The sequence below is a fragment of the Vombatus ursinus genome, unplaced genomic scaffold (genome assembly GCF_900497805.2).
Source record: "Vombatus ursinus unplaced genomic scaffold, bare-nosed wombat genome assembly UNPS02014775.1, whole genome shotgun sequence".
In the NCBI taxonomy this organism is placed as follows: Eukaryota; Metazoa; Chordata; class Mammalia; order Diprotodontia; family Vombatidae; genus Vombatus; species Vombatus ursinus.
In genome coordinates, this window is record NW_020954553.1 from 131,033 (window position 1) to 153,802 (window position 22,770).

Here is a 22,770-nt window from a genome sequence, read left to right on the forward strand (position 1 = left end):
CAATCTAAACTTCACAGAACAAATCCCCTTAATAAAAGAATTTTTGCTGTAAAACTTGGACTCGGTCAAAAGGCCGCACCCAAGGACCTAGAAGGCTACATGTGGCCTTGGGGCCACAGGTTCCCCACCCCTGCTTTAGTGTTTTGCTAAAGTGCTATATGCTAGCTATTAAAGTGAAGTGAGTGGAACCAGGAAAACATCATACACCATAACATAACATACCATAACATAACATAACATAAACATTGTAACAGGGATCAACCCTGAAAGACTTAGCTACTCTAATCAATAGTGATTCAAGAGCATTCCTAAGGATTCACGATGAAAGATGGTATCCACTTCTAGAGAGAGAGAAGTGATGAACGGAGTGTAGGTTGATGCATATTTTTTTCACTTTTTTTTGCAACATGGCAATATGGAAATATTTTGCAAGATTTCTTGTGTACAATTGATGTCATATTACTTGCCTTCTCAATGGGTGGGGGAGGGCTGGAAGGAGGGAATTTGGAACTCAAAATTTTTAAAAATAGACGTTAAAATAAATAAAATATAAAAATGCTAGCTCTTATTATTATATCAGAGTATAATGGGCATTGTGACTTTGGTCTTCTAGTGTGAACTTAATCAACATCCCCAAACCACCCTATGTAAACTCATTTGCATAGTAGGGAATGTATTTTAAGGCAGGGAGACCTGCAATATTCATGTTTAACCTGTTCTAATATTGGGCTCTTTCAAAATGCATACTTGGTTCCATCAACATGGCAGAATTGAATTAGGTGACCTGGGTTTTAGTCCTATCTTTGGTACTTTGTGACCTTGGACAAGTAATTTCTATCCTATAAGCTAAATATACTCTTTTAAAATAGAAAAAAAAATGCTCTAAAATTTTTAATAAAATTGCTGGGATTAGATGATCTCTAAGTTTCTTTCCAGTTTTGAAATCCAAATTTACTAGTGTGTCTGAGACATCTGGAACAGGGCAAAAAGTGGGAAGCAAACTTTCCTGACAGGATCAACGGTTTGTAATTCTGTATAATGAATACAGATTTGGAACTGAAGGAATCTTAAAGGTCACCAAATCCAACCTCTTCATTTTACATATAAAAAAACTGAGGCTCACAGAGTGACTTGTGAATCCAAATCTAGCACTTTCCACTGGACGATGCTGACTGTTCACTGAAGCGGTGGGGACCGACTTCCCCATTTCCCATGTTGCAGCACCAAGGTGCAATTCGATCCCTAATCCACCTATAGAATTCGTGTCCTTGGTTACATTAACTACCTAGATGCGTTGCTTTTTTATAACGTGGATGCCTTGGGCTAGGTTCATTGAAAGAGAACTGTATTATAATCAAGAACAGCGTATCTATTTCTGCAAGCCAAAGTCTGCGGCTTCGGCTGTCTACACTCTGAGGCCATCATTTAATAAGGGATGTTACCAGGGCGGCGAGGTGGCACAGCGCTCAGAGCCCCGGGCCTGAAGTCAGGAAAACATCTTCCTGAGTTCAAATCCAGCCTCAGACACTTGTGCTAGCTGGATGACCCTGGGCAAGCCTGTTTGCCTCGGTTCTTCATCTGTAAAACGAGCTGGAGAAGGAAACGGCAAACCACTGCAGCCTCTCTGCCAAGAAAACCCCAGAGTCGCCCCAACTGAACAACAACGGGAGGAGGGGGTGTGGGGGTTGGTGCCCTGCCCCGCGTCACACACACAGCAAGCATCCGAAGAGGATTTCCGCCTGCCCCACTGCAGGCCAGGGGGGTGACTGGTCCTCGGTCACTCGGCTCCTTCCCACACACTGTGACACCCGCAGCCACTCCAGCCCGCGGCTTCCACCCCGCCCGGTACCCCTGGAATGCAGAGCCCCTCCCCGACAATGAGGTCACCGTTTCTGGGACGGAAACGAAGAGACAGATATTTACATGGGGGGAGGGCGAGCGGGGGCTGCCCACACGGGGCTCTCAGGGAAGAATGGTGCTGGATCGGATAGATGTGATGGACCCTTCCCTGACGAGGCCCCAGTTCTGTTTTATGCAAAGTAAAATCGGGAACCATAACGACCCCACAAGCTAAGAATGTAAACCTCTCCCGGCATCCGCCCCCAACGCGCGTTCTTACGTCGCGTCACGTGGGCCGCCGGGAGGGCGGGGCGCATCGAGCGCATGCGCGCAGCGCCAGGCCCGGGTGCGCACGCAGCAGTCTCCTCCTCTCCCACCGCGGCTCTATCCTCCTCCTTCTCCTCCTCCTCCCTGTCACTGGTCGGCGGGTCCCCTTTCGGCTGGAGATCGGTCCAGATCGACCCCGGCCCGGCCAGGCAGCCCTCGCCATGTCGTACGGGCCCCTAGACGTGTACCGGACGGCGGGGCCTTCGGGCCCGCAGGGCCCCCAGCCCCGGGACTTTGACAGCATCTTCAATACTTGCTGCGGCCACATCCAGAGGATCAGCTACGCCAGTGAGTGGGGGCCGAGGGCTGCTAGGCCGGGGGCCCGAGGGTGGCCGGGGGCCCGAGGGGAGCGGGCCTGGGTCCCTACCTGCGCCCCGACTACAATGGGTGTGGCCGTGGAAGCGCTGAGGGCCAGCCCGGGCCCCCCGGCCCAGCTCCAGACCCTGGCCGTCTACCCGGGAGGCGCCTCCCCAACCCCCCTTCTCCCCGGCCTGCTCCGCCCTACCCCCTTCCCCGAGTCCCCCCCTCGAGAAAGTCCCGGAGGAGGCCTTCCCACTGGGCCACAGTAAGGGTTAATTTAGAGCTGACCGCATCTCATTGGTCGGTAGGTCAGATTCCTCATTTTACGGGTGGGGAAACTGAGGCCCAGAGGAGGAAAGGGGCGAGGCCAAAGTTACACCGGGAGTAAGTGTCAGAATCATCCAGGACTTGGAGCCCGAGTTTTCTCACTCCAAATCCAGGGTTCTGACCACCACAGCCTGCTTTCCTGGGCCCTTAGATGCTGTGGCTTCGAGTCTGGTCCTGGGGGCTGCCTCGTTTAACCAGTCACCTAGTTTTTCACCCTATTTGTCCTTTACATTCTGTTCGGTTCAGGTTTTGTGCAATAGTTTAGCTTCCGATTCTGTATTCTCTATGGTACTGAACCAATTGGAATTCAACTTAAATGTCAGTTAAGGTGAAGTGAAGGTTGTATGACTTAAAACACCCAGTGAATTTCATAGTCATAGAACTGGTAGTGTGTCCAGGGATACGGAGACTATGGGTTTGTTTTTTGTTTGTTTCTGAAGAGTACTGAACATGTCTTATTAATTTCCCTTGGCAGCCCAACATTCAAGGAGTACAATTTGTCTTATTAATCTACCTTGGCAGCTTAAGATTCAGAGATTTCTTCCTAATCAATCTAGCTATTAGACAGCAGCAGCTAGTATTTGGTTTCCATTGGTCTTATTAGCTGTTTCTTGAAATGAATTTCATATACAGAGAAGTTTAGTGACTGACTCCAAATGACATAGGAGTATATGTCAAGCCACAATTAGAGGTGTTATGTTTGTGACTTGTCTTACTTCCTCATTATGTAATCCATTCCCTATGTGGGAAAAAAACACAACAATTTAAAAGCATACACCTTAACGACACCAGGTCAAGTGGCATCATCTTTGTAGGTACATTACTTTTATGTGTTTTAGTGATTGGAGCTATATTCCTAGACTAGTCATTAGTAGTAATTGATCTTGAGTGATTATATTTACCAATTAATATTAACAGCATATTTATAATGCTTTAAGATTTGCAAAAAAAGAAACTTTCCTCATAACAATCTCATAAGGAAATAAAGTATTATCTCCACTTTGTATATGCTGGAACCCTGGTCTCAAACCTGAGTCTTCCGATCCAGAGATCAGTGCTATTTTTACTACCTCGTTCAGGAGTTTAAAGAACTGTGTCAAACTTTGCTTTGCATTTAATTAGTAGTTTACAAAACAAGAAGCAGTATGTGGTAGATAGAAATTCTGTGAATCGAAAAAGTTAAAGCTGATAAACTCACTAGTTGATTTTCCCAGTTGCATTTAGAGATGACTGTAATACAAGTTAACCTCAAAGCCCTGTTATAGGGTTCATATATTTCAATATACATAAAGTACAGCTCTCTCACAACTTAGTAGATAGTCCTCAGGAGTTACTGTAGCAAAAAAAATTCATATTCTTGGGCAATAAACCTCACCAAACTTGCCCAAAATAGTCCTTGGACAATAAAAATATGATCCCTGGATTTGAGAGACCTCCTTGAGCTTGTATTCCACTAGCCTAGCCTTTGAAAACTCAGGGTCACTTCCATGCCATGATGAGATACTGGAAGATGACTTTAGTGACACGATGCTATGATAAGCTACTAATAACTCTCATTTATATAGTGCTTTACAGTTTCAAAGCAACCGTGTGAGGTTTATAGTGCAAATATTATCCCTGTTTTTACTGGTGTTGAAATTGAGGTTCAGCTAGGTTAAGGGACTGGCCAACATCACAGAGCTAATAAGTGAAAGAGCTGGGGCTTGGACTTAGGTCTTCTGACATTTAAATCTTGCTCATTTTGATACTGTATATTTAATTTCTTGTTCTTTGGTTTTAATATCTGATTTTGTTTCTCAGGGGGATTAAAGTTATAGTAAAACAGAGCTGTGCCGATACAGTTATTAGACTGGTCTATTTTAAATATTACCCATAGTTAGTTCTCATTGGGGAAGATTGGCAAGCAAGTAGTAACATTGTTATCATTTCTTAATTAACAATACTAGAGGCATAAATGTTACTAATTCAGGTAAATGAGTGGAACTTATTTTTTCTCACTTAAGACAAATTTGAGGATGGGGAACTCTTTTCTCCCAGCTTTTTCTTGCCAACTACCATCCTAGGATCCTTTTACTTTTCTCTTATTCTGACTTTTAACCCTCAGCAGTTCTGCCTGAAGTGTCTGTCCTCCTTTTCAGCTCTTTGTAGAGAATCTGTGATGCCGTTCAGAGATGAAATAGAAAGAATACCTTAACTGTTTGCTCATTTGTCATCTGGCTAAGTTCACACATCCCAAACCTCTGCATGTTTCCCTGTCCCCCTACACTCACTATATTTCCCTTCACTTCATTGAAACCATGATGCTCAAAAATTTATTTCTTGTTCTTTGAGTTTGATAATAGGATAAACAGAAGACGTTGTGCCTACGTCGCCTGTTTCTAGTTTTTGTTAGAGCCAGACAGCGTCCACATTTAAGATGTCTACAGTTGTAGTTACACTGCTAACTCTTTTCTTCCTGGTAATTTTAATTGCAGTTTTTTAACTGAAAATGCAATTTTAATTTCCGTGCTGGTATATATGGGAAATTGCAGGGTCATAATTACTGCATATGTTTTTGTCTCCATAATCTGACTAATGTACTTCAATTTTTTCTTAAGATACTGAGTCATCTGGTGGTTCAGATGCTGGAGAGCTGTTGTCAGTATCTTCCTTATCAACGGACTTTATGTTTTGGATAGATCAGAGTTCATTTGGAGACTGTTAACTCCTTGAAGCCCTGATGTTGAATTATAGGAAATATATTTATTTTAGAACAGATCCTCATTTGAATCATAGGATGTTAAAACTGAAAATGTTCTTAGAGATCATCTAATCTCATCTTACAGATAATGAAACTGAGACATCAGCTGTTGTTAGACTGCCTGATGATTTTATTCTTAGTCTTTCAAAAATTTTTAGCCAGTCCTTGCTTTGGAGATGTTGGTGATAGAGGAAGTTAAGATGTCCTCGTGCCTAAAATATACATAAAGAGCTTTAAAAGGAATGCAGCAAAACTGAGGAACTTGCATGTGTATTCGTTTGGACCATCTGGTTTCTGATTATCAGGGGTTTTTAAAAATAGGAAATCCTGTCACAGCATTGTTTTGGATCATCTATCTGATTTCTGATAATGAGAGTTTTTTGTTTTTGCTTTTTTTTAAACAGGAAATCCTGACCATTAGCTTGTAATAAGTAAATCCCGAGTAAAACTTATCCAGCACGGTGCTTTCAGCTGAGTGGACAATAGTTGTAGCTTTGTAAATTTTTTGATTTACAGCAGATTATTCAATCAACAAGCTTTTATTAGGGCTTACTATACGCTCAGCATTGTGCTAAGTCTGGGGATTTAAAAAAAAATGGCAAAAACAGCCCTTTCCCTAAAAGAGCTTGCATTCTAATGGGCAAGGCAACATATACATATGTAGGTGTATATAAGATACATACACAAAGGGAAGTCACTGGCTGCTGGTGACACTGGAAAGGCCTCTCGGAGAAGAGGGCCCTTGAGATGAGCCAGGGATTCTGAGAGGCAGAAGTAAGAAGCATTCCTGGTGTTGGGATAGCAGAGGGTAGGTGGAGCGCCATGTGTAAGAAACAGCAGGTAGACCTGGACCATAGATGTGTAAAGTTGAAAAGAGAGAAAGAGGCCAGGTCAACTGAGGGTTCTAAGTAGTTGGGTTCTGATCAAGGCTTGTCCATACTTGTGAGTGTTTACTCTGGCTATTTCTCAGGCGTCTGATCATGTTAACCCCCTACGCAGTAAACTCCAGTGGATCTCTGTTGCCTCCAGAAGCAAATACAGAATGCTCTGTTTGGCATTCAAGCCCTTCCTCTTCCCTTTCCAGTCTTCTGGCACACAGTAAGCACTTAATAAATGTTTATTGAATGAATGAATATGTATGTCAAAGGAGAAAGAGTTCTTTCACCCCAACTAGCAAGTGATCCTGTGCATTCTTTTCTATCTAAAGAGCCTATCACTATCCTTAGCACACACTAAGCACTTAAAAATGTTGAATTGGGGGGCAGCTAGGTGGCAGAGTGGATAGAGCACTGGCCTTGGAGTCAGGAGGACCTGAGTTCAAATGCGGCTTCAGACACATACTTCCTAGCTGTGTGACCCTGGGCAAGTTACTTAACCCCATGGCCTAGCCCCCACCCCCCAAAAAAAATGTTGAATTGGCAAACAAAACCATCCTAACCTCTCATAGTTTCGAGAAAGGAACCTAGAAAAGCTCAAGATGCAAAGGAACTCTATAGCCATATGTTTTCACCAAGAACATGCAGAATTGCTGAAGATTGTTATCTTCTCCCTGTTCTGTAGCATCTTCCAACAATAAAGCTGTGCATCCCAGTATGCTTAATACATGTGAAGTTATTCTAAACCATGTGAGCTATTCACATGTCTTCTCTGGGCTCTGAAGAAAGCCTGCTTTCTTGCTTTCTTTCCTTTTTTGGAGGCAGTTGGGGTTTTAAGCAGCTTGGCCAGGGTCACACAGTGCTCTTGATACCAGGTCCAGTGCTCTATTCACCGCACCACCTAGCTGCCCCTAGCCTGCTTTCTTGATAGGAAAATTCAACGATATGAAGGCAGTTTTAGGGTCTCAGAGCTGAGGTTTTAGCCTGTGTAGCTCCCGCCCTTTATCATTGATGAGGAAGCTGTGGTTCAGAGAAATGAAGTGAATGTGTCAGAGGTGGAGTTCGAACCCAGTCTTCCTGATACCTTCTACCCACTGCCATGCAGCCTCCCTGTCTATAAAATGGGGACAGTCTCACACAGACTCAGAGGGGAATTGCAAGGAAAGCACTTTCTAAATCTCAATATTTAAATACAAAGGTCAGCCTCTATTTGCCTGACTACTGCCATGGCTCTGACTTCTTATCTTTTGGGTGAGGTACATCTGTGCTGGTTGTAACCCTTCTGTCATGATTGTAACTTTCCATCAGTACTCAATAGATTTTCTCATCCAGTGTTTTGGAAGCCTTTTTTTTTTTTTTTTTAAATACTTCACGGATATTAGAGCAGCACTCAGGCTGTCTCTCTCTAATCCCTTGCTATACTGAGCACACATCTTTCTTAGAGTTATACAGGTTCTTGATGTGGGCAGCAAGGTGGCGCAGTGGATAGAACATTGCACCTGGAGTCTGGAAGATCCAGGTTCAAATGGGGCCTCAGACAGTAGCTGTATGACCCAGGCAAGTCACTTCACCCTGTTTGCCGCAGTTTCCTCATCTGTAAAATGAACTGGAGAAGGAAATGGAAAACCACTCCAGTATCTTTGCCAAGAAAACCCCATGGACAGTTTTGGTATGCTGTGGTCCATAGAATCATGAAGAATCAGACGTGACTGAAAACAACAGAAAAACAAAACAAAATGATATTGATGTGCTTTATGCCACTTCTGGCATATGTCATTGCTGATAATGTACCTACCGTGAATCTTTCCATTACCGTTTTGTCACCTATAATTTTGATTCTTCTGAAATCATCTTGGGCTCAATAGTTTGCAGGCATATAACATTTCCATTGAAAGCACTCCAGTTTCTTATATGGAATCCAGGTGATTCTGTTTTTCCTATTCAATTCTGGGAGCTAATAATTATTTTTCAGTAGTACCTGCCCAAGCTGTGTGTACTAATGAGCTTCCTATCTAACTGTATGTCATAATCTAGGCAATTTACATTCACCCTTCAGTTGTTTTTTCCTATGTAAATTGCTAGGCTGATCTCTTTAAAGTGACCATAGACCTCATTGAAGAAGCCCTATAATATGGAAAAGGGCTTCCTTCAATCAGCACAATGTTGTTCTCAAACAAGAGACTCTCACCATCTATAGAAATCCGTTCTCCTATTTGGACTCTGACCAGAATATTCTCTATTGTGCTAGTGAACCCCTTTTATGAGCCTGTATGTCCTATTTTTTGCCTCCTTCAATGTCTACTTTGTTGAGAGCACCTCTGTACATCTCCATGGTTGTACCTGTCAAGGTGCAGTCTTAACATATGCACAGAAGATACTCATAGAAAGAGAGCCTTTGAGGCTTCTTTTTGTTTGACTGAGTCCATTGCTTTTTCGTAACCAACAAATAATAAAAAGATGAGATCTCACGTTCTCTGTACCTATTGATCAAGTCTGAGATTATGAAGGTGTGTTCTGTTGTGAAAATAGTTTTACCGTTCTTATGATTTCATCAAGCATACCCTTATACTGGATAGACCATTCTCATGGTTTGTTTGTTTTGTCATGTATTAGCAATTAGTTATTTCTTTTTTTAGAAAAGTTTTTTAAAAATCATATTCATTTCCAAGTGTACTCCTTCCTCTCTATTTACCTTCCCACCCTCAACTAGGAGCCTTCCCTTATAGCAAAGAAAAGCAGTCAAGTCAGACCAACTAATAGCAGTGATCAAACCCATAGTCTTTTAGTTTTCCATTGAAGGGAAGGAAACACCCATTTGTTAAGCCCTACTCTACACCAGGCACTGTGCCTAGCTCTTTACAAATATTATCTCATTTGATCCTCCCAACAGCTCTGGAGGATAAATACTATTATTATTCTCATTTTATAGTTGATGAAACTGAGGCAGATAGAGGTGAAGTGGCTTTCCCAGAATTACATACTTAGTATCTGAAGTCATACTTGAACTCCAGTCTTCCTGACTCTAGGTCAGGTACTCATTGCCACCAGCTGCGCCTAGGCAGGGTTGGAAGACAGGGTTTCCTCATCTGTTCCATGGGACTAGTATTAGCCAATGCAATTACAGTGTTCAGTTTTGTTTTAGTGTTCATCTCATTTACCTTATTGTAGTCATTATGCACATTATTTTCTTTGTTCTCCTTCTTCACTGTTTATCAGTTTGTACAAATCTTCTGATCTCTTTCATCTTCATTGTTTCTTATAACATAATATTCCATTATATTTTTATACCACATTTGTTCAGCTGTTCCTAGATATTAATTTCAGTACATCTCAGAGGGAAAATTTCCCCCTAAAATGAGTCATTGGTGATATTATTGGTGATCATGAGTGATATTGTTACCCAAAAAAGATGATCGAGAAAGATATTAGCAACTACCAATCTGTATGCATACTCCGTCTCTTCTCTATAAAATCTTTTGAACCTTTTCCTACTGTGTAATTAGTGAGGGGATATGAACAACATTCAAACGAATTGCAAACTATCAACAATATGAAAAATTGCTCCGAATAATAAATAGGAAGGATTCAGAGAGTCCAGAGAAGACTTGTGTGACTGATTTTGGAGGAATCCAACAGAACCAAGAAAACAGTATGCGCAATTACTACAACAGTGTAGCTAGAAAGAACAAAAAGAAACAAATGAAATGATGATAACCAAGTTTGGTCCCAGAGTTGAGAAAATTCATCTCTCTTCTTTCATTGCAGAGGTGGGGGATGAAGGGTATAGTTTGCATCTACTGGAAGATGTGATTGAGGTTGGCTAGTTTTACTAAACTGATTTTTGTTCTTTCTCTTTTAATCTTTATTACTAAAGGGATGGCTCATTGGGTAAGAAAGGGAAGAGGGTTATATACAGAATCTTCTGCAAGGATTTGTTGTCCATTTGCATTCTTGTAGCATTATCAAGCACTAAAACACTTTCATTTCTTAATTTTGAATAATATTTTTTACTACTTTCTCTCTTCAGTTGAATTTACCAAGTACCAAGGTATATGTTGATTTAATTGAGAGAATCTTGTCAGACTTTTCTTAGTTTGTCTCTTTCATCCTGGGTACTACTTGCAATGAACAAGTGACCCATGAAATGCTATTTCTTCATGCCTTTGGGAGCACAATGAAAGCAACCTCATTAGCTCCTTTATTTGGCCCCCGGGGAGATACTGTGAACTGTCCTTCCTCTTTGCTTCTGTTTGCCTTCTTGTTTCATTTAGAGCAACAATGGTAATATGGTTGTGGGAAGTTCCTCCAGTAATGAATCAGTCATTGGACAGACATTTCAATGTTAAGCATCAGCAGTGAAGTGTCATACACTTTAAAATAACAGGTTCTTTTCTGTCATCTTGGAAAAAAGCCACACAGAACCAAGAGTTGTTTTATATTTTTTGCCTGTTTCATGGGTCACAATCGCCAAATAATTCATTCTTTGTGGTCAGCCTACTGATGATGGTCATTTCTGTTTTTTACCTGTCTTGGGCTTGGGCCATCAGACAGTTTATGGCCTGGGACCATTCTCAGAGCCTTTTCAGCTTACTGTAGAAACTCTCAGAGCTTGCATGCACTAGCATAGCCTCTAGAAGCCACAAGAAGCATCAAAGGAGAACTTTCGTGGAGGGAGCTATTGGTGCTGTTATAGATAACATTTTATCTCAGACGGAAGATTTCCCCCTAAAAAGCAAAGTATTGCTCGTTAATGGATATTAATTAGCATGTTTTTGACAACAGGAAAGGATTTGGGCACTTCAGCTTGATGACAGTATCAGGTATAAATCAGTGGCCTGGTGACCCCAAATTCTATAAATTTGAAGGATGTTGAACTATAAAATGAATTTGTAGCAGCAGAAATTTTAATTTAATTCATGAATTATAATAACTAGCATTTATATTGCACTTTAAGGTTTGCAAAGCACTTTAAAATATTATGTCATTTGATTTTCACAAGAAGTCTAGAAGATAAATGCTATCAGTATCCCTGTTTTACAAATGAGGAAATTAAGGCAGACAGAATAAGTGACTTACCCAGGGTCACAAAGGTAATAAGTATCAGAGGCAGGATTTAAATCAGGTCCTCCTGACTCTAGGTCCAGCACTATCCATTGTGCCATATAACTCGTTTTTTTCATTCAATTCTGCTTTCCTCCAACCACTCCCACAAGTTGCCCATTAAGCCACCTGGAGTTTTAACAATAATCCAGAAAGGATGGGGAAGACTGTTTTAAAGTTGTGTTGTAACATGAAGATAAAATATGGTTGATCTGTGCAGAAATTTTTCTTTCTAAGTGTTCTTATATCATGGCCAGCTGTCACTACATTATACTTTAAGATGCTACCATTTTTCAAAATCTGTGCTTTTATTGGTATGGATACTCCCATGCCATCTGTCAGATTACAACCTCTCTACAACTCAGGAGATTGTCTTTGAGAGTTACTGTGGCCAAAAATTTCATTATCCTGTTGCCAGCTGAGTGATGAGTCTCTTCTTAAGTTAGCTAGACTGGTCCTTGGATGACAGACAAACAGTCTGTCAAATGGGCCAAAGTGAAAAGCCATTTCAGCTTGAATAGGACCTGCAATGGTTTATCCTTCACTTACAAAACCTTTGAGAATCCAAAATCACCATGATATCATGATGAAGCATTAAAGGACTCCACCAGTTTTGTATAGTTGGACTGTACAAAAAAAAAAATTACAATCTGAAAATACATACTATTTTGAAAAAAAAATCAAGCTCTAGACCCTAGAAATCTAGAGACTTGAGGAGGGTAAAATTAAGCCAGGAAAGATAAGTGTAGAAAGAAGGACATTAAAAAAAAAAAAGTAGGAATACTGAATCTAGTCCAGCTGGTGCTTTTTAAACTGTGGGTCATGACAACATGTGGGATGGTGAAAAATTAGGCAACAGTAAAAAGTTTCTGAATGCACAATGATCAAAAATTAATTCGAAATCAAACATGTAATGAATCCGAGGTGTTTCTGGCAGTGTTAGCCCGGGTTGCATCACTGAAGCCTTGGTTCTGAACACAAAGCATGCACACTTTGAACTGCGTATGCCTTCAGGCCACGCAATGGTCAACAAATACTGTCTAAATGAAAAGAAGTCATGAGTGGAAGAAAGTTTGAGAAGCCCTGATTTAGTCAAAACTTGATGAGGAAGGCAAGCTAGTGATATCATATTGGTGCTCATTGAAATCTGGAATCATAAGGTCCCTGGCAAAGTTGACCCATGGTAAAATGAAGTATAGTGGGTCTGGGAGAGTGTTGGTGAAATCTTACTTCATAGTGACAAAACAGTGCCCCTCTTGTCTGGGGGATACAATTCATGTCTAGAAAGGATATAGTTATACTATGAGAGAAAAAGCTACCTTGTCATTAGTTTGGACTAGAATAGATTTTCCTAGGTTTTGATCCCAGCATGCTTCCTCATAAATAAGCATTTGGGAAGGTATGAAGAGATAAATAAGAGAAGTATAGGGCATCTGTGATGGATGCACTTTCTTCCTTTACCCATCACCTCATTAAAAATCTTTCTCTTTTTCTTTTTTTCCAGCTGCTCAGATCAAGAATTTGATGAGCCAACTGGGGACTAAGCAAGATTCTAGCAAACTGCAGGAAAATCTGTGAGTAACTCTGTAAGAACATTGAGGCTTCTGAGGCCTCTTGGTCCTTCAGGGCTTATTGAAGCTCAGGGCTCTGGAGGTCAGGATTAGAGCTTGTGGAACGTTAAGGTCACAGTTGGATCTGGTATAGAAAGCAGCAAAACTTAATGCTAGTTTATCATGAGCTTTGTACTTCGAGTATCTGTGATTTTCATTGTAGTTGGTACTTCTCCCATTGACTGAAACTCAGAAATCTTCAGTGCTGTAGGGCACTGTCTTTGTGAGGTGGCCCTGCTGAACTGCCTGATGGCCAAATTTCTTTGAACCAAGATCAAGACATATATCTGTAAGCTCCAAACTGAAGTCTTTCTAATTTGATAGCACCTACTATAGTTTCTCTCCTCTCCCCATCCCCCAACAGCCTTCAGGAATCTTGAGTCACTTCCATGGCACCAGAGTAGGAATTTAGTGGAAGGTCATAAACTTCCCTAACCTAAAATCTCAAATATCTGGCTTGCCTTCTTCTTGAGGCAGTTTAGCATAGCTTTTAGGGGAAGCTGGAAAGGGATCTCCTACCATTCCCAAATTGTTATTGGGCGCAGTGAATAAAGCACTGGTCCTGGAGTGAGAAGGACTTGAGTTCAAATTCAGCCTTAGACACTTACTAGCTGTGTGACCTTGGGCAAGTTACTTAACCCTAATTGCCTCACCTCTCAAAAAATTGTAATTAGGTTGGAATCTTTATTTAAATGAATCTCATTAGTAGTTAATGTTCATGAAAGTCTATAATGGGAAACCAATTCCAAACAATCTGTCTCATAATATTAACAGTATATTTATTTCTAATAGAAATATTTTTAAAGTATATTTATTTATTTATTTTAAATAAGGGTCACATTTTCTAGCCCATCTGTAAACCTTAAATTAGCTACTAGATCTCTAAATGTAAAGGGGAGTAATGTGAAATCATCCTGGAAAGGTAGGCTGGGGCCAGATTGTGAAGGATTGTAAAGGCCAAGATGAGAATTTTGCAAGTTAGTCTGGAGCCACAAAAGATTTTTGCAAAGATAAGGGATGGGATCACTCATCACTCTGTTTTAGGACTATCAGTTTGGTAGCTGTGTGGAGGATGGAGCAGAGAGGGATGAAACTGGAAACAGAGAGACAAAGGAGGACGTGGCTGTAATGGCCTATGCAGGAGCTGATGAGGTCAAGAGTAGGTGACTGCTGTAAGAGATGAGTGTCATTGCAGAAGTATTTCATGAGACATTTGGTCATTTTGTATAGAATTTGCAAAAGGACCATCACCAAAATAATTATAGCTTGTGTTTCAACATGGGACAGCTAGGTGGTACAGTAATAGATAGAGTGTTGGGCCTGAACTCAGGAAGACTCATCTTCCCTAGTTCAAATCCAGCCTCAGACACTTACTAGCTATGTGACCCTGGGCAAGTCACTGCATCCTGTTGCCTCAGTTTCCTCATCTGTAAAATGGTCTGGACAAGAATTTGGTAAACCCCTCCAGTGTCTTTGCCAATAAAACCCCAAATGAGTAGGACATGACTGAAAATAACTGAACAACAGTGCTTCAACATCACCTTCAGAGGACAAAAAGACTGAAAAATTTCTATGAAGAATTTAATAAGACTATCTCAATTAAATCATCGTATACTTTAAAACTTACTGCCTTCAGTGTAGAGGTGAGCGTAAGGGAGGATGATGAAAAATATGTTGGAAAGCATGGTATGAGTTAGGAATGAGAGAGGGCAGAAGCTTGTAGATTATATACGGGGTGGCCCAAAAGTCTTAAGAGCTTAAAACTGCATTAAGACTTTGGCACTGCCTTGTAGAAGCCTCTCACCTCTATACTATGAGTACTTTCTTCTAGAAGAGTGAGGATGCAATTCCATTCAATTCTTGATGCAATAAACATTTAGTAAGCACTCACTTTGTGCCAAGTACTGTGCTAAGCCCTGGGGATACAAATAAGAAAAAGACAGTCCCTGCCCTCAAGGATCTTACAATCTAATGGGGAAAGATAATGCACAAAAGGAAGCTGGAAAGGATGGGGTGGGGCAGGATACCAGGGATTACCTGGAAGAAAGCAAAGTTTGGGGGAGTGGGATGGTACTGGCATCAAGCATCTTATTCCATGGACTTGAAACCAGCCATAGTTGCAGATGAGAAGTGGAGGGAGCTGGAAGTCCAGTTTCTGCCCTCTATAAAGGAAGGCTTTCCAGACCTTCAGTCAGACGGGAGAGGAATCTGAGGGATATCCAAAGCTTAGAATTAGCAGCCTGGTGCTGAAATTAGAAGTGATGGGCTTGTATCTGAGAGGGGCATCTTTGTTCTTTGCAGTTGAAACCAGGCAGGGCTGCAGGTGGGAAGTGGAATGAGCAATGGATATGATTGATGAACACCAAACAACATCACAAAGATATTTTAGTAGATGAGAAATTACCAGTTTACCTTTGTAGGAGTCATCTGTGAATCAACTGTGTACAGTTAGGCCATCAACTTATTAGAACAAAGATCACAATCAATCCCTTAGATTAGGAGAAAGAATAAAATTAGTTTTGGTACACAATTGAGACCATTTCATCTTATCTGAACAACCTGTCAGCTCTGAAAATGGGAGATGGATAGACTCACTAGCTAGTATAGTTTAACCATTGTAAATCTGCCCCGACAGAGAAACCCAACAGCCTAGGACTAGCTTCAGCCAGCAGATGTTTGATCTCCTTGCCAAAAGAAGAGATGGGACAGTCAAGGGCACAACCAGTTTAGAATGTAGACTTATTTCCAAAATCTTATGTTGGAGGAGGATGGAAAATCACAAGCAGTATTTCCTTGTGAAGCAGTGGAGGGACAAACAGGTTTACAGAAAGCTTGGTAAGGAACTCAACCAAGCCATGTCATTCCAAGAGCATTGAAGGATGGAACTGAGGAGGACAATGATCAACTGAAAAATGGAGGGGGAAAAATGTCAGCAATTCTCTAACAGATCCTTTTTTTCCGTCAGTGGTAGTAGAACCACCACATTTGGACTTGAACGTCATACTCCTTGATGTGCCCCATGAAGCCTCCTTTTTCTTTTCTTTTCTTTTTTTTTTTTGTGTGTGTGTCTCCAACATTTAGTACAGTGCTCAGTCGTGCTTGTTGATTGATTAAAGTTGAAATAGAAAGACCAAGCAGCTGACCAAGATCAAGTCTATGCTAGAAGTGAAGGCTCAATTCTTAAGATTGTTGAAAGAGGAAAGATACCAAAGGATGAGGAAAAATATCTGACATTACAAAAAAAAAAAAAAGCAACCAATAAATGATTACTAACTGCTGATCCCTGTGCCTACTTTCCAATCTCTACAAAATCTTTGAGTAATATACATACATATAAAGTGTTAGGTTTTGTTTTTTTTTCCAAGGGAACAGGGAGGCTTTTGCAAATGACACTGTACAGCAGACCACCATCTTTCCTGTCATATAGTTAGTTGATTGAAAGCTGTATAGAATACAAAATCCTCCTATATGCTACATAGGAGAATGAGGATACGAGTTGCTCAGGGTGAGAAAGTGTGGATGAATGACCATCTATCTTGTAATAAAACCCACACTAGTGAGATCACAGATCCATCAAAATATTTTAAATGGCCCAAAGGTACCAGGGTAGATGTAATGGGAAAGAAAAGTGGAATGACCATAGTAATATAAATTGTAACATCACTAAAAGTTAGCTGACTGTAAATTAATTTCAGTAAATGAACTTGATTCCAGAGAACAGAGTATAAAATACCCATCCCCCTTTGCTTGGTAGAGAGGTAAAACTCTCCCAGTCCAGAAGACCGTATAGCCGTGTTGGCAGACTTATCTGCTTGGTTTGTTGATTATCTGGGTTATGCCTAACTGTATTTCTTAGTTTCTTTGAGGGAAAGATCAATGGGGATGGAGTGAGGAATTATATTGGGAAATAACTGTGATGCAAAACAAAAACAAGAGGCATCAATTTATTTTTTTTTTTTCTTAAGGCAGTTGGGGTCAAGTGACTTGCCCCAGGGTCACACAGCTAGCAAGTGTCAAGTGTTTGGTCTAAGGCTGGATTTGAACTCAGGTCCTCCTGACTTCAGGGCAGATGCTCTATCCACTGCGCCACCCAGCTGCCCCTAAGAGGCATCAATTTCTAAAAGAAAAAAAAGGGAAGGAAAAACAATGGATTGGCACAGTGAATTCCTGGGTTCTTTTAATCACTTTGTTTTGACTCCATTTCTGCTCTTGGAACTGCAATTTCCCCATCTCTAAAATATTTTTAATATTTCCTCTCTCATTTTATTCAGAGGATGAGAAAATGCTTTTCATGTATTTGAACTTCTTTGCAGAAGCCTCTAAATAGCTACATGGTATACCACTTTTAGGAAAGTGGGACTTGTCAGTTCTCTCTTTCAGTTACTTCCTCTGGTCTAGAAGCCTCTTTTCAGTGACAAGATTTAATAAATTGGAAGCACATGGACCAATATGGGAGTTTGCTTTACTTGATGCTACATATTTATTACAAGGATTTTCTTTTTTTTTTTTTATTCAGTTATGGTGGCCAGGGGAGGGAGGAAAAAAAATGCTTGTTAATTGAAAAAAGTGAATACATTAAACTAAAAAAATAAAAGAAAGTACATGGCCCTACCATTCCTGCAGAAATCTTTAAAAGGGGGGCAGAAAGAAGGAAACCATGAAGACAAGGAATTTGTCTCCTATTTCCACTGCTTCTCCAATCTCACCTCACAGATCACATTTCCTTTACTCTTTCATTCATTCCATTCCATACCCCTTGTAAGTTTTCCCCCCTTAACTACATAGGTTGAGGGTGAGAATGAGTTTCTGGTGCTCAGCAGAATCGAAGCAACGTTGCCAAGGTAAGAGGCTTTCTGAGGGGACTACAAATTGTTAACAACTTCTTTTATATATAAAATTAACCTTGTGTTAGTTAGGAGGGAAGAAGAATCAGGCAGGGGAGGCTTGGATCGAACCAACCTAGGACCAGAAGCAAGTGTGGAGCCACGGCTGAAGCTGAAATATGGGCAGTGCAAGAGAACTGTCCTGTCTATGGCACATTTTATTCACGTGTCTTTGCCTGAGAAGCCTGTAGTCAGTGGGCTATGACCAATACCAGGCATGCAGGACTGCGTGTATCCAGCTCAAAAGCTTGATAATAGCCCAGCTAATCAGATTTTACAAGAAGCAAAAATTGCTCTTCTCCCTCGCCTGTCAAAACTGGCAGCTACATTCTAGAATTGACAAAGGATGGGTGTTCTTTATTCACTGTTCACTCATGTTTTTGTGTATCTTTCTGCTGAAATAGTTAACATTTTAGTCTGTAGTCCCTTCAGAAAGCCTCATCCAGGTAGGTGCCTAGTACTCTTCAGATGCTGCTTTGCTGTGTACTTGGAAGGAGAATCACCTTGGCAACATTGCTTCGATTCTGTTGAGCACAAGAAACTCATTTCTACCCTCCACTTTCAAGTGTCCTTCCCCTCAGTTGTGGAATAAAATGATCCATTCTATAAAAGCCCTCCGGGAAATAATGACATCTTAAAACAGTCCTTTCTCTCTCAGACAACAACTGCAACATTCTGCAAATCAGCTCGCTAAGGAGACAAATGAATGCCTGAAAGAGCTGGGATCATTGCCACTCCCTCTGTCGGCTTCAGAACAGGTTGGTGTTTTCCCCATTTGGAGGAAAGATTATATTCTAAAGGATTTTAGTTGAAGGAAAATCTTGATACTTACTTCTGGTGAATGTTTAACAGTTGTATATTTGCAAAGCAAGGTTAGATTCATTCCCCAAGATATCATTCTTTACATAGTATCCCCTTCTCTTTCCCTACCCAAAATGAGTCATTCACGGGTTGAACTGTTCTCTGAACAGCCTGGTGGACAGCAGTAATAAGTAAAAGGGATACTCTCTTTAAAATGTACCTTTTTTTGGGGGGGGGTCTTTTAAGACTTTTCAAAAAACAGCGTGAGGCTTATTGCCTGGCATATGGGCTGTGTGATTTCCTGCTTCTGTGCCTTTGTTCATAACATTCACCTGTCCTGGATGCCCATTTCGCCATCCACCCCACTTAAAGTTCTGCCTGCTCTTCAAGGCCCAGCTCAATCCCTACTTTCTCCACAAAATCTTCTCTAATTACCACAACCCCCAGTGAGTCCTGTTGTGTACAACTTATATGACATTTAACCATATCTTCCATTGTGTTTGTCAGCCAACGGAACTTCCTGGCCTCTAACCTATGGGTGGCCGGAGCCGAACAAAGCAGGTAGAGACAAGAAGTGCCAGGAATCAAATAAAAGTTTCATTTCAAAGTGAAGAAAATGTTTGCAAGCAGAAGTCCTCCTGAGAAGGAAGGCTTGCTCACTTGTGGCAGGGGTAAGGTTTTTAAACATGAAAACCACAAAAAGACAAGACCCAACACAGTCATTCTTAGTTTTTGAGTAAGTAGTTCCCGTGGCAGGCAGGAGTGGTTATGCAGGCGTTTTGGGGACAATATGGGCGTTCTTGGGTCACGTGGAAATAGTCTCCAAGTTAAAAGAATCATTGAGACTTGCGATTGTCTCAAGTCTTAAGGGTCATTGAGCCTTGTGATCTGTTCAGTGGGGTACAGAACCAGAGTTAGTATGGTGGGAACAAGAGTGTAACCTGGTTCGGTTCACTTAGTAATTACAAGTGTAAGGATCATTCAGAGTGTCAGGAGATGTGATTGATCACTTTCGGCTGCAGTACATCAACTGCAGCTCCAACTCTTAGATCAGGATCCCTTGGGAAAAAGGGAAATCATAAGTCCCAATTCTGGGGTTTTGCCATGGCTGAGGTCATCCAGAGGGTGAGTACAAAGGATTGTTGTTATGCCAGGCTCAGGGCACAGCCTGCTTGCTGGGCCATAGCTCTGGAAAACAGGGTGTCTTCTAATATCTTGACACGTTGTTATTATTTTAGAACATATGTATGTGTGTATAGATATATATATATATATATGTGTGTGTGTGTGTGTGTATATATATGTATATGCACATATAAACGCACATATAGCTCCTCGGGGTCAGTAAGTAATAGGTGTTCAATAAATGTTTGTTGATACCGTGGTTAAGTAGAAATCACTTTCTCTCTCAAACAGAAAATTTCAGTACAATAAGTATTGTACACATATAGTGTGCAGACTTGGTGCTTGGTACTTTACAGGGATACAAAGGTGAATAGTTTAGCAAACAATTCTCAGCTCTGCCGTTCACCCCTTGCACAACTCACTTTCCTCCTCAGTAAAGTGAGAGGGTTGGATCAGGTGGTCTCTAAGGCCCCTTCCGGCTCTAAAACTATCATTCAGTGATTAAACACCTATTATGTCTAGAACATGATGCTAGATCCTAGAAATCTAAAGATCGGATTATGTACCATCTCCTGTTGTCAAGTAGTTTACCATCAATTAGTGGAGATAAGCAGTCTACAAACAGAATTACATAATACCAAACAGAATGTAACAAATAGAGAGAAAGATCCAGACAAAGTGTTTTGAGAAGTTTTTGCACAGAAGGTTTACTTTCTGTTCAGAAAGGGAAAGGCTTCATGGAGAAGACGGCATTTAAATTGGGGCTTGAAGGGAAGATATTTCAACAGAAGAGATGAGGAAGGTAAATCCATGCCAAGGAATAGGTGAGAGTATAAGCAATAGCACAGAGACAGGAGAGGGAAGGACTAAAAGAGAGACAGTGAAAAATATAGTTGGGTTGCTACATAGAGGGCGTACATAAAGCATGTGACAGGAAAGGTCAAGGGGAGCCAGACTGTGGATGCTTTTAAATGTCAGTCCCTGCCCTTGTGAGCCTTACACAAAGAGTACACATATAACTATACTCTAAGATCAACTGTGAATGTGCAGTATGATTGTGAGAGAATGTCCTTGGAGATGAAGAGCGCAATTACATACCATTTGGAGGATGTAATTAGGGAAGGCTTCATAGAAAAGCTGAGCCATGGAGGAATTTGGTGACATTAGTTATATTATTTTATAATTTTTTATAAATAAAATTTAATTAAAATTTTTTTCCTTGCAAAACATTCCAGGGAACTGTGGATCTTTATCCTATAGGCCGCAATCAGACACTGAAAGATCTCTTATAATTTAACTAATGTCAGTTTATTTATCAAGATATCGTGTGGTAAAGATTGCAGCTCAGTGAGGAGTTGAAAGCAGTTATCTTAACAGATTATTTTTAATTTAATTTTTTTTTCATCTAACAAAAATCTTTTCTTTCCCCCACCTGCACTACACTGCTCGGTTGAAAAAGAAAAACAAAACTTTTGTAATGTATTCAAGCATAATCAAACAAAACAACTTCCTTTGTTGGCCAGATGATGATTACTTTATATTTGTGTTGTCTCTATTTGGGTAAACAGGTGCTTTGGCATTGGAGGCAGGCACCCTTTCTCAGGATTGTCTTATCTATCTGCAGGAAGGTCCAAAGTGAAGAAGCGCATTTTCACCAGCTCCAGTTGTACCATCCCCTCTAAATAGCTAAATTCTGGGAGTAATGAAGAGCTTAACCATCTGAGGTGTTCATCTTCCTCTGTGATAGTGATGATAAAATAAAGTTTTTCTTGATAATTACAAGTTGACTGTATTTACGTATAGATTATCTGCTTTTGGGTTACTCATGACAGAGTTTTAATCCTGGGCATACTTCCCCTCCCCACACAAATACATTTCTAGTTTGTCTACACTCTGTGCCCAATTAACGTGTGGTCAGGGACCACAAAGTAACTTAAGCAAAATAGAATTGGTTAAATTTGTTACCCACCAAAATTATGTAATATGTTCCTAAGTCAAAGAAAAATCACTTTTGGATTATCTGTGCTATCATTTTCCTCTCACAGACTCACAGATTTAGAGCTGAAAGGGACAAAAAGGGATCAGCATGCCCTGCCTCCTCATTTCACATATGAGGAAATAACAGCTAACTTTAATAAAGCACTTTAAGTTACAGAGTGCTTTACATTTATTATCTCATTTGATTCTTACAAAAACTTGAGGAGGTAGGTGCTGTTATTATCCTTTTTTTACAGATGAGGAAACTGAGGCAGAAAGGTTAAGTGATTTGCTCAGGGTCACAAAGTAAGTGAGCTCAGGTGTTCTTACTCCACATCCCATGTCCTTTCCATTGTACCTCGCTACTCCTGTTAGCTGGAATAATTACAGATCAGCTATATAGAATAAAAAGTAGAGGTCTATCATCACAGAAGTATCTCCTTTGTTCAGTTTTTTAATCCCTTCCCAGTGTGGTACCAATTTACCTTTCTAGCCATCTTACTCCCCTTTTTCCCACTCTCTGGTACAGCTACACTGGCCTTCCTTCTTCCCCACACAGGACATTCCATTTCCTAACCTCAATCTTTGCTCTGGCTTTCCTTGTGTCTGGAATGCACTTCAGCCTCACTGTTATCTCTTAGGATCCTGTTTCCTTTGTAACTCTGCTCAAGGGACACCCATAGCCTTTCTTCCAGCTGCTGGCATCTTCCCTATAAAAAAATGCATGTTGTGTTCAGTATGTGTGTGTGTGTAGATCCTTTTTGATTGATTGAATGTGACCCCATTCATTTCTATTTATCACAACCCTGACTCTGTTATCTTTTTTGCCACACTCAGGAATCCTGAAACTCCAAGCAAATCTTTGT

At 40.7% G+C, this 22,770-nt stretch overlaps 1 protein-coding gene across 1 annotated transcript in view; it reads left to right on the plus strand.

The window, feature by feature from the left end:
• Positions 1-2,213: 2,213 nt before the first annotated feature.
• The window catches only part of LOC114044880 (syntaxin-12), a 29,673-nt gene continuing 9,116 nt past the window's right edge, over positions 2,214-22,770 (plus strand). Inside the window, exons 1-3 of the mRNA XM_027864630.1 lie at positions 2,214-2,454; positions 13,013-13,082; positions 18,660-18,759. Coding sequence (XP_027720431.1) covers positions 2,328-2,454; positions 13,013-13,082; positions 18,660-18,759 — 297 coding nt within the window. The 5' untranslated portion in view covers positions 2,214-2,327. The remainder of the gene's footprint in view (positions 2,455-13,012; positions 13,083-18,659; positions 18,760-22,770) is intronic.